The sequence below is a fragment of the Sporothrix schenckii genome (genome assembly GCF_000961545.1).
Source record: "Sporothrix schenckii 1099-18 chromosome Unknown Cont41, whole genome shotgun sequence".
Classification (NCBI taxonomy): Eukaryota; Fungi; Ascomycota; class Sordariomycetes; order Ophiostomatales; family Ophiostomataceae; genus Sporothrix; species Sporothrix schenckii.
In genome coordinates this window covers 1,310,494-1,323,812 of record NW_015971142.1, presented here as the reverse complement: position 1 = coordinate 1,323,812, position 13,319 = coordinate 1,310,494, and the positions used below count along the sequence as shown (strand labels likewise).

General features: G+C 58.3%; 8 protein-coding genes across 8 annotated transcripts; 5 read left to right on the top strand and 3 right to left on the bottom strand.

The window, feature by feature from the left end:
- Positions 1–388: 388 nt before the first annotated feature.
- On the top strand, positions 389–1,112 carry SPSK_07942 (uncharacterized protein; the record flags this gene model as incomplete). Its single annotated transcript, XM_016734595.1, has 3 exons — positions 389–466; positions 532–609; positions 681–1,112. The coding sequence occupies 3 exons, from the start codon at positions 389–391 to the stop codon at positions 1,110–1,112; spliced, it is 588 nt and encodes a 195-aa protein (XP_016590746.1).
- A 374-nt stretch (positions 1,113–1,486) lies between these two features.
- On the top strand, positions 1,487–2,884 carry SPSK_07525 (uncharacterized protein; the record flags this gene model as incomplete). The annotated part of the gene is made up of 1 exon (XM_016734186.1): positions 1,487–2,884. The coding sequence occupies one exon, from the start codon at positions 1,487–1,489 to the stop codon at positions 2,882–2,884; it is 1,398 nt and encodes a 465-aa protein (XP_016590745.1).
- Positions 2,885–3,891: 1,007 nt separating this feature from the next.
- SPSK_08076 (uncharacterized protein) lies at positions 3,892–4,353 on the top strand (the record flags this gene model as incomplete). The annotated part of the gene is made up of 1 exon (XM_016734721.1): positions 3,892–4,353. One exon carries the CDS (start codon positions 3,892–3,894, stop codon positions 4,351–4,353), a length of 462 nt encoding a protein of 153 aa, XP_016590744.1.
- Positions 4,354–5,673: 1,320 nt separating this feature from the next.
- SPSK_08184 (uncharacterized protein) lies at positions 5,674–5,961 on the top strand (the record flags this gene model as incomplete). Its single annotated transcript, XM_016734822.1, has 1 exon — positions 5,674–5,961. The coding sequence occupies one exon, from the start codon at positions 5,674–5,676 to the stop codon at positions 5,959–5,961; it is 288 nt and encodes a 95-aa protein (XP_016590743.1).
- A 204-nt stretch (positions 5,962–6,165) lies between these two features.
- SPSK_07173 (uncharacterized protein) lies at positions 6,166–8,277 on the top strand (the record flags this gene model as incomplete). The annotated part of the gene is made up of 3 exons (XM_016733840.1): positions 6,166–6,961; positions 7,026–7,671; positions 7,734–8,277. The coding sequence occupies 3 exons, from the start codon at positions 6,166–6,168 to the stop codon at positions 8,275–8,277; spliced, it is 1,986 nt and encodes a 661-aa protein (XP_016590742.1).
- A 374-nt stretch (positions 8,278–8,651) lies between these two features.
- On the bottom strand, positions 8,652–10,353 carry SPSK_07369 (signal recognition particle subunit SRP54; the record flags this gene model as incomplete). Its single annotated transcript, XM_016734033.1, has 2 exons — positions 8,652–10,175; positions 10,276–10,353. The coding sequence occupies 2 exons, from the start codon at positions 10,351–10,353 to the stop codon at positions 8,652–8,654; spliced, it is 1,602 nt and encodes a 533-aa protein (XP_016590741.1).
- A 401-nt stretch (positions 10,354–10,754) lies between these two features.
- Positions 10,755–11,732, bottom strand: SPSK_07780 (nucleoside-diphosphate-sugar epimerase; the record flags this gene model as incomplete). The annotated part of the gene is made up of 1 exon (XM_016734436.1): positions 10,755–11,732. The coding sequence occupies one exon, from the start codon at positions 11,730–11,732 to the stop codon at positions 10,755–10,757; it is 978 nt and encodes a 325-aa protein (XP_016590740.1).
- Positions 11,733–12,295: 563 nt separating this feature from the next.
- SPSK_07784 (uncharacterized protein) lies at positions 12,296–13,267 on the bottom strand (the record flags this gene model as incomplete). Its single annotated transcript, XM_016734440.1, has 1 exon — positions 12,296–13,267. The coding sequence occupies one exon, from the start codon at positions 13,265–13,267 to the stop codon at positions 12,296–12,298; it is 972 nt and encodes a 323-aa protein (XP_016590739.1).
- Between the last annotated feature and the right edge of the window lie 52 nt (positions 13,268–13,319).

Here is a 13,319-nt window from a genome sequence, read left to right as displayed (position 1 = left end):
ACACACTAACGGCCCGTGCAACAGCGAGGCTCGACTGGGTGTGGAGAGGCTGTATTTACAGGAGTGGCGGCAGTCTGACAGCCAGCAATTCCAAGCATCTCGTCACAGATGACAACCTTGCAAGGGATGGTCTTTCACTGTAACCTGTTTGTGGTTTGGGCGTACTAGCAGCACCACGTTTCCAGAGCCTCACCAATGTCACCATCGTGAGTAGTGTTTTGTGTATCCTGTGCTTCCTGTCACGTTGAAAGGCTGCGGGTTCATGACATATAAGACGCGGGACCTCCAAACCCAAATGAGATTAAAGCATTGAGATGGAACCATACAAAGCGTCCAAGCAGTCAACGATCGAATATCTTCAGCGTCGCAGCTCTGCAACACCAACAACATGTCTTCAAAGTGCCGCCGCGTGGTCCGCTATTCAGTCACCAACAACGTCTGCTGTCCACCAGCAGTGTATTCATATGTAGGAGAAATAGTCCTCGCAACTCAAATCATTTATGGTATAGATGTACATTAGTAACAACCCAGTACACATGCCCATCCTACTACCTCTACTATCCGCCGCCCGTCGTCGTGGCCTATCCAACCGTCTGCTGGACGCCCACTGTAAGGTTCCCTTTCCACCCTCGAAAGTTTATAATCTGAACCATTGTGTTGTCCCCTTCTAAAACTGACAGGCCGCCTGTGTAGCACGTTTCCATGCCGCCGGTGCTTGCCCGGCACTGGTAGTTTCCGGCATCGACTGGCCACATGGTCATCACTGCCATGGTTGTCAACATTACCTGCAGGACCAGAACACATCCTCGTCCACTTCGCCAACACCGGCCGAACTCACGTCGCCTCGCATTGAAGATGTGACAATGTCTGGTGCCAATGGCGATGTACGTGACGGCAGCGAAGGCACTGGAGAACCTGCTGGTACAGTTGCCTCCGGCACACAAACGCCACAATCGCCAGCCGACGAGGGCGAAGGAGGGGGCAGTGGAAAAGTAGCTGAGAATGTCTTGTCAACTTCCCAGGCGAGTGGCAGTAAGATAAGGAGCAAGAGCCGAAGCAAGACAGCAAGCAAAAGTGGGAGCAAGAGTGGCAGCAGGGCAGGATCTGAATAGGGAAGTAATGAGTTCTGCCGAGTGGTGTCGGCAAGGTATTGATAGGCCTGTAAAAGTGGGGTTTTTTTTTTTGAGCAATGCTTCAGTTTTCATCCAACTTGGTTTGATTCAACTGTCCCTTGTTGATTTCAGTATTCATATTTTGAACGTTTCTCTCAGTGGTGTATGTGCGATGAGACGTTCGTGTTGATGCACGTAAACCCCTGAAAAGTTGCCCAATCTGCCGCTAATGGCGCCCTAAATAGTATGCACCGTCCACCAATCGCCCTACAACGTGGCTCCTTCTAAGTGACCAATATGATCGCCAACATCAAGTTCACACTTGTCAACTGTCATCTGACGACAACTTTCTACCACAACCACCCATCCACGCGATGGCGCGTCCCATCCTCCTTTTCTGCTGCCACCCGCTCACGGGCCACATCACGCCCGTCCTGCGCATCGCCGCTGGCTTGCACCGGCAGCTCGGATGGCGCGTCTCCTTCCTCAGTGCCGCCTTTTTCCGTGCGCGCATCGAGGCGGCCGGGCTGCAGTTCCTGCCGCTCGTGGGCGACGTGGCGGACCTGGACGATGACTCGCTGTTTGACCGTAAAAAGGGCGGCGTGGACGGCCTGTCGCCAGAACAGGCGGCGGCCCTGCCCCAATCGGTCACCGACAACCGGCACCAGGCACTGTGTGCGCTGCCGGGCGAGTGGGCCAGTCTGCAAGCAGCCGTGGAGACGCTGATCCACGAAAATCCGGGGAGCCGTATCCTGGTGGTGACAGAGGCCTTCTTTTACGGCGCGATGCCGTTCAAGCTCGGACTGTCTCTGCCACCGGCGGTCCTTCGTCGGTCGGTCTGCCTATCGATCACTGCGCCGGCCATTCGCAGCGTCGACCATCCGCCCTATGGCTATCCCGACTCCCTGGAGAAGACACCGGACAGACCCGCTCGTTTGGCCGCTCTCTGGAACGAGTGGATCACCGCCAGGGCGGCGCCACTGAGTGCTCTCTGGCAAGAAAAGCTCAAGGAGGCAGGCCTGTCCGTCGACGAACGTGTCAAGACCATCGTCTTCATGGCCGGCGCCAACTACGTCTGCCATGACGCGATTGCCCAGGTCGGTGTGCCGTCGTTTGAGCTGCCCCGCAGCGACATGCCTGCCGGCTTCCGCATTGTGGGCGTCGTCCCGCCTGTCGTCCTCGCTGCACCGCCGCCGTTTCCCTGGTGGGGCGAGCTCGTGTCCAACCAGGCGTTGCCTCTCAACGATCGCAAGAAGGTGGTCGTTGTCGCACAGGGCACCGTCGAGACCGAGCCGACGGAGCTCATCTTGCCCACGATACGCCTCCTGGCCGGCCGCGCCGACGTACTGACGATTGCCATCCTCGGTGTTCGCGGCGCGTCATTGTCGGAAAGCAGCGGCCCCCTGCCCGTCAATTGTCGCGTCGCCGACTATCTCTCGTATGACGCCGTCCTCCCGTACGCCGCCCTCTGGGTCCACAACGGCGGGTACGGCGCAACCATGCACGGCATCATCCACGGCGTGCCGCAGGTGCTGGCGGGCGACACTCAAGACAAACCCGAGAGCGGAAAACGCGTGCAGTACAGCGGCCTTGGCATTGACTTGGCGACGGCGCATCCCACGCCCGAGGCGCTGGGTGCCGCCCTGGATGCGGTTCTGTCGGAACCCAAGTTTGCGGCGACAGCCCAGGCTGTGCAGGCCGAGGCTGCGGCCATGGACTGTGTTGGGAACGTCGAGAAAGTGATATTGGAGGAAATTCAGGCATGCACATAGATGGGTTTAGAATGCGAATTAGACAGCGAGCCAAAGACATAGACTTAGAGTCATATTCATTTGTTACTCTCGTTTCAATTTTTCGTGGCGCTTTTGCTTAAAACGGATGTTGCAATGGACCGTTGACCCAAGGAAAATCGTATCTAGGTAAAGGAAGGTCGGTCCAGGTGCGGTTGGTCTTGGAGTCCGTCAAGTGATGAAACGATGTCGGTTGGTACGGCGATGAGAGTGAGTCAAATTGCGATGAAACTCTCTGCTTGCGTTTTCTTTACTTTTTCTCCTGTCTGTTGATTCCTGCTGAATATATTCATTGTTTGCGTGCCCCTCCTTTGTTTTCCTGTGACGTCCAGTTGAACATGCGTCTTTCATGCACCAGGCTAACAACAGAGCGAGTCAGCAATAACAACCCGCTCCCTGGCCGTCAAGGCCCATCAATGCATTGTTGGCCGATTCCTCCTTTGATTGATTTTCCAGGAGGTGCATCACATGCGATGAGCTCTTTCTTACCTTTGTTTCCCCGTGCCTCGATGTCGAATCCATCGTGTCGCATTCATTGTCGACACTAGCGTGACAAAAGGATTATCATGTTGGCTACACCTGTCTGCAACTTCCTGCTCCTTCAAAACCCGTAATCGCGTCTGTTGTCTTTGTAGACATGCATTTACCCTTGCATAGTCTTGAGTCATGATGGCGATATTTGCGAAGAAGACGCGGCCGAGTGGGCCAACATTGCCACGAGCTCATGAAATACATGACGAGGAAGGAGCGATCGTGTATCAACAACAAAGACCCCCCTCCTTCCTTGCTCGTCTTTTGTTCGTCCCTTCCCTCCTGTTCATGGCTCTTTCCTTTTACATAGGAACGCGGCTGCCAAAAGTGTGGGATACAAAAATGCATGACGTCCGTCTTGCCGCTGTTGCCGTTTTCCCTTCCACTCAGTATTCCATCTCCTTTTCTCACATCGTATCACGATCTTTTCCAAGCGTAATCCTGCACTCTTCGTTATTATGAAGCCTTGTTTTGCCAACCAGGCTGTGGCTCTTATGTCCGCCGCCTCTCTCGCTTCCCTCGCCGTGGCCACCCCCGTCGCCAGCCGCCAGGCCACCCCGGCCCGCCACGGCGGCTTCATCGCGCAATGTGATTTTTACCAAGTCACAAGCCACGGCGAGGCTTACGGCCACCTCCAGGCCACGTGCAATACTGACCCGGGCAACCCGGCCACTGAGGTTGCCTCCACGCTCGACCTTAGCCTCTGTCTCGGCAACTACAACAACAATCTAGCCTGGGGCTACATGGGCGGCGCCTTCGCGTCGTGCCAGGGCTGCACGAGCCGCATGTTTAACACCCGGTACCTCGACTGCGACTGTGGCTCCGTTGACCTCAACGACGGTATCTACATGACTGAGTCGGGCGCCGTGGCCTGCTACGACAATGTCGGCTCGTCCTATTCAGTACCGTACCGTGACTGAAGTGAACTGCCGGATGCCAGGCCAAGAGTTGCCGACGATCGATTGTATTGGCCGGTTGTTCTTCCACAATATAGCTAGGAAGCTTTGCGCATTTTATATATTTTGTATCTTAAACACGGCAACAAGTATTGTTCTATGTCCGCTGGCTGTTTACTTGTCCTTTCTGTTATCTAACGATGACAGAACCATAGCGTGTGCTTGTTTAGTTATGTACTGTGGTTTGTATGGAAGCTATGGTGACTGCGTTTCAATATTTTGTCGCCGCTGTTTGTGTCTTTTCTCCGGATACTGTCAAGACATGCAAGTTTCCCCAATCAAAAGAGTGTGATATTTACCAGTACCAAAGGAGCTTGCTGTGCGCATTTGACGACGTTGTATTTGTTAGTGGCTTGTTTGGGCAGTAGCGCGCTCTGTTGCAGCTCCGAGCGTGTTTCCTTCGTTCTAATTTTGGCCTTGCATCGTAGCGGTGCGGGAAGGGGTAGAAGGGGCACCTGACTACAGCAACAGGCACTTTCCCTCCCGCCCCATTAATCATAATTCTGTGACACCTGCGTGGGCCGGCCATCGTCCCTTCTTCCTGGACATGCTTTGTTCTTTCCTCTCGACATCTTACGCTCAAAACCTTATGAAAAGGGGCATCTGACTTGAGGCATATGAGACACCAGCGTCTTCCGTGTCGCACGCAATATGCAGCTTCTCACCGTCAACCTCGTCAACCTTACCTGATACAAGCCATATCGCATCGTTGCATCGATACTATTAGCTTGGTGAGAATCAGATCTACGTGCCAAGCATTTTCTGGCCCCTTTGCCCAGCATCGCAGGCGAGGCAGATTCAGGGATTCAGGGCCTTCGGACTTTTCCACATGCTCGGGTTGCCCAAAGAGTTGGGTGACAAGGTGCGGAACGGTGAAGATCCAGTGGTGCAATCAGGAAGCTTGCGAAAATAGAGAGAAGACACGGCGCTACATGTGGACAGGGGGGTACCCATGGCTGTGCTGATCTGGCGAATGGCTCGCAGCCATGTGGGTGGCCTGGGCCTCCCGCAGGAGGAAAAGAAGCTTTACGAGGGAACGGCCAAGGACCAGACAAGCCTTTTCCGACATGCGGAACCCTCCTTCGGACCCATTTCCGTTCAGCCTCTCAGCATTAAACATCGGCTCGTGCGGAACCACTAGCACCAATGCGCGCAAATGCGCCTCGAATCTATTGGTTTGTTGACCCCCTCATGCATTTCGTTTTTTGTCGCATTTATTTTTGTTGTATCTTTTGCTGCCCGCCCACCCAGGACGATGGCCAGGCCTCCGTTTGACACATCGCCATGGCAGCCAGTTGGCTACCGCCCGCTCAGCCGCAGTTTGGCCAGGCCACTCCAAACGGGAAGCAATATCTCACACCAGACCAGATCGGTCCCGTGCTTTTGTCGGGCTGTCTGCCTTTTGTCGTGGGTCTCTGCAGACAACCTAACCTCCATCGGGTAGACCAGAGCCCAGACCAGAAACAATACCAAGCCATACGAGGCCAGAGTGGCCAGGGCGGCCTGGCCATACCACAATGGGAACGATGCTGCCATTGCTATGCCATGGGGCCGTATTTCTCGTGGAAATGAGGGACATTAATACCCCGCGTCCTCGCCCCTCTGTTGTGTTGTTGATCTCATGCGGATGAAGCTTGTCAGTCGCTTTGATTTTGTATTTTGCCTTGGGTTTGAAAATAGGACGACTGCCAAACGGTAAAGGCTGGTGCTTGGTTAAAACCCCGTCTCGTCACAGTCTACCTACCTGAGAAGCACCTTCTCACTACATCCAGCACCATGGCATACCAGCAGCAGTACAACCAGCCGCCTCCGCCGGGCGGAGGATATGGCCAGCCCCAGCAGCCTCCATATGCGCAAAATCCTCCTCAACAATACGGCCAGTACCCTCCGCCACAGTCGCCTCCGTACTATGGCCAGCCTCCTCACCAGCAGCCGCCACCGGGTCAGGATCCGCTGGCGGCTGCCATGTCCAACATGAACATCTCGGGTGGTGGCGCACCGCCTCCCACAAGCCAGCCTCCATACGGCCAGCACACGTCGCCTCCACCCCAGCAGCCAGGCTACCAGTCGTATGCTCCTCCGCCGGTCCAGCAGCCGCCGCCCCAACAGTATGGCGGCGCATACTCTTCTCCGCCCCCGCCTCCTGCGCCGGCTGCCTACAGCCCAGTCCCGCCTCCCGGCCAACAGCAGCCAGGCTACCCGCAATACGGCTCTCCCCAGCCGCCGGCTGCTCAGCCTCCTTACGGTGCTCCTCCGGCTGCCACGACGCCTCGGCCGTACGGCGCTCCTCCGCCAACCACATCAGGCCCAGCTACCTACGGTTCTCCTCCGCCGGCCACCAGCCAGCCTCCCTACAACGCAGCGCCTCCGGCAACTGCACTTGCACCAGGCCAGCCGCCCAACATCCGTGGCAGCTCACCGGTACCACCGGCATACTCGCCTGGTCAGCCCCAGGCACGGCCTGCCGGTCCTAGTGGCCCACCTGGTGCTCCTCCTGCAGGTGCGCCTGTGCCTTACTCTCCGGGTGGCCCTCGTCCTCCCGGAGCTGCGCCTGGTGCCCCTGGTGCCCCTGGTCAGCGTGCACCTGGTGCTCCTCCTGGTCCCCCCTGGCCCGCCGGGACAGCCGCCATATGCAGGCGCAGGTGCTCCTCGCCCTGGTCCCCCAGGCCAAGCGCCGTATGGTGCCCAGCCCCCCTCTGGCCAAGCTGGGCGAGGCGGACCCCCTCCTCCAGGTGGCCCCGGTGGTCCGGCTCGCGCTCCTGGGCAGCCTCCTGCTCCTTACGGACAGCCGCCGTATGGTCAACGGCCTCCATACGGTCAGCAGCCATATCCTGGCCAACCCCCCTATGGAGCTCCCGCCCCTTACGGTGGTCCTCCTCCGGCCAGCTATGCACCACCCCCGGCAGCGGCTACAGAACCTCCCAAGAAGCAGGGCTTCTTCAGCAAGCTCTCGACGGGCCAAAAAGTCGGCCTGGGAGCCGTTGGCGGTATTGCAGCTGGCGTGTTGGCTGTGGAAGGTGCTGAGAAGTTTGAAAAGTGGGAGCATAACGAGGAGAAGAAGTTTGCAGGCGAGGTTGCTCAAGCTGCCGGCCTTGGAGGCGGCGGCGGATACGGCGGTCGTGCTTATGAAGGAGAGACCTTTGTTGGTGCTGGTGGCCCGGCAGTCGTTGGGGTGTATCAGCCCTCGGTGGTTGAGTACGTCGAGACGGGCCCTGGCTACTACGGCAGCACGACCTTTGTCGACGACTCGCGTGTTGTTGGCAACAACACAGTGGTTGAGAAGTGAGTTTCTTGTTTCAGGAAACATGTCCCTTAATGGCTACCTTGCTAACTAACCATTGTAGCACCGTGATCGACAATACAACTGTCATCGACAACTCCACGGTCATTGACAATACGACTGTAGTGGATAACACCACGGTTGTCAACAACACCGATGTTGAAAACCGGACAGTCGAGAACAATACGTTTGTCGACAACAACTACAGTTACGACAGCACCAGCTACAATCAGACCGACACGGTGGCAGCCTCGAGCTCGTACGACTACGCGTCCGCTTCCTACGATCAGTCTTCTTCGTACCAAGAGACCGACACGTACCAGGCCGCGGCTTCGTATCAAGAGACCGATTCCTACCAAGCCACGGCATCGTATCAGGAGACGGATACATATCAGCAGACCGACACTTACCAAGCGGCCGACACCTATCAAGCGGCCGACACCTACCAAGAGACTGATACCTATCAAGAGACTGATACCTACCAAGAGACTGATACCTATCAAGAGGCCGACACCTACCAAGAAACTGATACCTACCAAGAGACCGACACCTATCAGGAGACTGACTACTCAGCGGGATTTGACGACCAGGACAGCGGTAATTTCTAAGGGAAGGAGTTGGATATCCTTGCAGTATTTCTTTTGTTTCATATGGATGCAGCTTGATTTTGGTGCTTTGAAGTGTTTTTGTCATGATTTGTTTCGTTTGTCCCTTGTCCACGCTACCTTTTAATTGAGCACCCCCTTCTGTATGGAAACGTTGAAAAGGTTAATTGGTCAAAGTATAAATACGAAGATGGGCCGTCCTACCAATAATTAAAAAAAATGCACAAAAAAACGCCTGTACAATGATACGCATCAACGTAGGATATCACAGATCCAGCAGCCCAGCAACAGACAACTAGTCAACGTCCCCCTTGGATATACAACGTGATGTAGGAGATGGGAAGAGCACGGAAAGAGAAGCGGCTTTGTCAGAAAGACTACTTCCGGCGACCACCACGGCCGGCTGCCGGCGAGCCGCCGCCGCCGCCCATGCCCATGCCCATCTGCTGCATCATCGCCTGCATGTCCATGCCGCCCATGTCGGGCATGCCGCCGCCGCCACCGCCCAGCATTTTCATGAGGCTGCCCATGTCCGGCATCATACCGCCCAGGCCGCCGCCGCCGCCGCCGCCGCCGGCACCGGCACCACCCATGCTCTGCAGTCGCTTCTGCATCGCGGCGAGCTGCTGCTGCTTGTTGGGGCCGGCCATGGCCTGCTGGGCGCGCTGCATGTTCTTCATGTTGCCGCCCATCTTCTTGGCCATGCCGGCCATCATGCGCTGCTGGGTCAGCAGGTCCTCGACCTCGCGCACGTAGGTGCCGGAGCCGCGGGCGACGCGGGTCATGCGGCTCGGCTGGTCGAGGAAGAGCTTGCCGTCCGAGTCGAGCTCCTTGTCGGTCATGGAGTCGCAAATGTAAATCATGCGCTTCAGCTTGGCGCTGCCCTCCTCGTCGTCCATACCGGACATCATGTTGCTCATGCCGGGGATCATGCCGGCCATCTTGGACAGGGGCCCCATCTTCATAATGTTGGACAGCTGGTCGCGCAGGTCACGCACCGTGAAGATGCCCTCGGTGATGTGCTTGATGGTGTCCTTTTGGTCGAGCTTGAGCGACTGCACGTGCTCGACGAGGCCCGCCATGTCGCCCATGCCCAGCAGCTTCTGCACAAACTGCTGGGGCGCGAACCGCTCGAGGTCGAGCATGTGCTCGCCCGTGCCCAGAAACACAATGGGCGTGTGCGTCGCAGCAACGGCCGAGATGGCGCCGCCGCCCTTGGCGTGGCCGTCGGTCTTGGTGATGATGATGGCGCCGAAATCGGCCGCCTCCTTGAAGGCCTTGGCCTGCGCCTCGGCCTGCTGGCCAATGGTGGCGTCGAGCACCATGATGGTCTCGTCGGGCTTGACGGCCTCCTGGATGTCCATCATCTCCTGGAACAGGGCCGACTCCTGCCGGTGGCGGCCGGACGTATCGACAATAATGACCTCGAAGCGCTCCTTCTTGAACTTGTCGACGCCGTCGCGCGCGACGACGGCGGGGTCCGTCTCGGTGAGAGAGCCGTAGTAGGGGATCTTGGCCTTGGTGGCGTTTTGGCGCAGCTGGTCAAACGCACCGGCGCGGAAGGTGTCGGCACAGACGAGACAGGCCTTGAAGCCGCGGCTCTGGTAGTGGCGGGCGAGTTTTGTGCAGGACGTGGTCTTGCCGGCGCCCTGCAAACCCACAAACATGATGACGTTGGTCTTGCCCTTTTTCGGCTTGAAGGGCTCGGCATGGGGGTCGACGAGGCGGACGAGCTCGTCGAAGACGGTCTTTTGGATGAGGCGTTTCTTGTTGACGGCGGGCGGCAGCTCCTTGAAGTTGACGGTGGACTTGATGGATTTGCGCAGCTGGGCGACAAGCTTGACGTTGACGTCTGCTTCGACGAGGGCATTGCCAATCTCCTTGAGCATCGAGTCGAAGGCCTACACAAGACAAGGAGAGGCAGTTAGCATCGCCGTCTGGGCCGCCGGCGCTGGCTTTTCTGATCCAGTATGGATGTTCGCGTGCCGAATCGCAACTCACCTTCTCGTCGATATTTGGCGCCCGTGTCAAATCTGACACGGCCGCATTGATGCGGCGTCCGAGATCCTGAAGAACCATGGCGAAATGGTCCTAGATACTCGGTTGTGTGGGTAGGGCCGGACGGGGAAGAGGGTGTGTTGGGAGGTTGTCCAGGAGTTAGGTCGTCGCCGGAGACAATATTCCAGAACGTCGAAGGCCATGTGGTTTTCCGCCGCTTTTCGTGGGGTAGGCAGGCGGTGACAGACGGCAGAACGACTTTTGTGCGCAGGCGTCGCAAACACTCTGGTCTCTTTAGCGGTTGTTTACGCCACAACACAGCGCTACGGGCAAATTGGCAGCGCATTGTTCAACGTTTGAATGCAGCTGTTCACAATGCTGTGTAAATATGCTAAGATACAACTATACGATGGTTTTGTGTCTCGTGTGTTTCCGACTGGTCTTTGGTCGTTTGGTATCTTTCTACGTCTCCCGCACGGCTCTTACTTCTTGAGGGTCGCAACGTACTCCCGCACGAGGCCCTCGGCATCCTTGTCACGAACCAGGCCCAGCGCCAGCGGCTTCGAGTAGTCGAGGCTCCAGGCCCAGCTGCGCAGAAGCGCCTCGTACGCCGCGTTGGGCTCGTCGCGCACCAGCTTCAGCTTGTCCTCGCCGCCGACCTTGGCCAATGCATCCAGCAGCTCCTGCACGCTGGCAATGATGCCGGGGAAGTTGACGGCGCGCTGGTGCGGCGGCAGCTTGTCCGAGGGCCAGGCGACGACGCGCAGCAGGTTCTCGATGGCGACGCGCGGGCTGCAGAGCGTGGCCTTGAAGCCGCGGTCGGTCAGGGGCAGTGCGCACGGGAGGCCGTTCATGGGCTCGCGGATGACGCCGGACAAGAAGGCGCTGGCGGCCGGCGCGGGCTTGCCGGGGCGCACGGAAATGGTGGGGAAGCGGACGGAGAAGGCGTCGATCTCGCCGCGGCGGGTCAGGTCGTTGACGAGAATCTCCATCATGTACTTGCAGCTACCGTAGACACCCGTGGGCGTCGGGGTGGTGGCCTCCGTGACGACGTCGGGCAGCGGCGGGCCGTAGACGGCGTTGGACGACGAGAAGACGACGCGCACGCCGCGCTGGACCTCGGCCAGGTGCAGCAGCAGGCTGCGCACGGCGTCCACGTTGACCTTCATGGCGAGCGCCGGGTTGGCCTCGGAGGCGCCCGACATGATGCCGTGGAAGACAAAGGCGGCCGTCAGGGGCAGGGCGGCGGCCACCACCCCCTTCATGGCATCCGTGTCGCACAGGTCGGCCTCGAGCAGGCGCGCGTTCTCGGGGTGCTTGGCGCCGGCGGGCACGGAGGGCTTGATCAGATCGGTGAGGAAGACGACGTTGTCGGGGTCTTCGAGCAGGCGCTCAGCCAGCGCGGGACCGACGAGGCCCGCGGCGCCCGTGATGAGGTAGTGTCTCTTCTGGCCCGCCATTGAGAGAGATGCGGTATGTATGGGTGAAAGTCAACTGTGAAGAGAGAGAGAGGAGAACGAAAAAGTCGCGACGAATCCAGCTGTCTATTTACTGTACGGAGGAGAAGCAGCTATCGATGAATGCGTCGGCCTTGCAGGAGCAGCGACCGCGCGACGTATATACGACGTACAGCTCCGTCAACGGCCAGATTGGTCCAGTGACGATTTGTGCCTCTTTCGGTTTGTCATAGCAATCTATGTTGTATTCATGCACCCCCTCACGATCCAATTTTTGGGTTGCGGCCCCCCATGCTGTGGAGAAGCAACCGGAAGGACTAGCAAAGCGACCGTTGCTGTGGAGGGCCAATCTCGCAAGCAATGCCTGTATTCACACCAACACCCAGAAAAGGCCATCCAATGTCGCCCTTGAGGCTCGAGACGGTGTCGGCGGCCAGAGCAGGGAGGCGCTAATACCCCGCTTTGCCCTGGATTCGGGACAAGCGCGGCCGAGATGCTCCTGCAATCGGCGCTTTCTCCGAATGTGTTTGCAATCGCTCGGACAATGCCACGGCAGTTTTTTGCGTCTATGCATCCGGTCCAAAGTAGGAACGCGGCCAGATGTTCATGGCCGTCTTGGTGCCTTCGCCCACTGGGAGGCCGGCATGTAGCGTGCGCGTGTCACCGGTGCCGTTGGCAAACAGGTTCACCCAAAAGAGTGCGTTTCCAGCCACTGGTCGGAACGCCAGGCCCCCATTTTCGTGCTCGCGCCAAATCGGTAGCGGCGATTCTGTAGTCCCGTCGTTGTCGTTCTGCGCGTGAGCCGTGCCAGTTCCCTCGAGACGCGGTTCAGTGGACCCGTGGGGACCTGTCACCCGTGGGATCTTGGCCGCACCCGGAACGACCGCCTGGGGAAAGTAGGTCTCCCCCGCAGTGCAGTTGGCCTGCAACACAACAAAAAATGTGGCCACGCGGTTGTACAGCCGTCGACGCCCCGCTGCGGCATCGGCGTCGGACAGGCGCGGCTGCCGGAACCAGTCGTGGTGCAGGTCAAACTTCTGCCCGTTGTCGTAGTGCACGAGCTGCGCGGCGCCGATGTCGTCACGGCCTGGCATCAGCACGGTCCCCAGGAACGACTCGGCACGGCGAAGGACACAGGCCACGGCAGCGTCGTCGACGACATCGGGAAGTGGCGCACTCCAGGATGTCCGCGCCTGAGAAGCCGGCCCGTCGCCTCCGTAGCCCGTGACGGGCGACGGCTGCAGGAGGGACTCGCCGGCGCGGATCACGAGATCAGCCTCGCGGGGACTGACAAAGTCGTGGATGTAGATGAGCAGCGGGTCAAGGGAGACGATCTCCGTCCGGTACCCCTGGTCAGCGGGGCATTCGTAGGGCTCGGAGTTGGATTCGGCTGGAGGGTTTTGCTGGATGTCGAAGACAAGGGGAGACTTGGATACGATGCCCTGCAACCGCGGCGCCGCCAGGCTATACGCCGCCGGAAATACATAGGCCAAGCCGGCGCCGAGTGCCGCAGAGAGGACCTGGCTGGACTGCACCATTTCGGACGTGTGTCGCTGTTGAAGCAGAATTACTGTGACGGCAAAAAGGCAT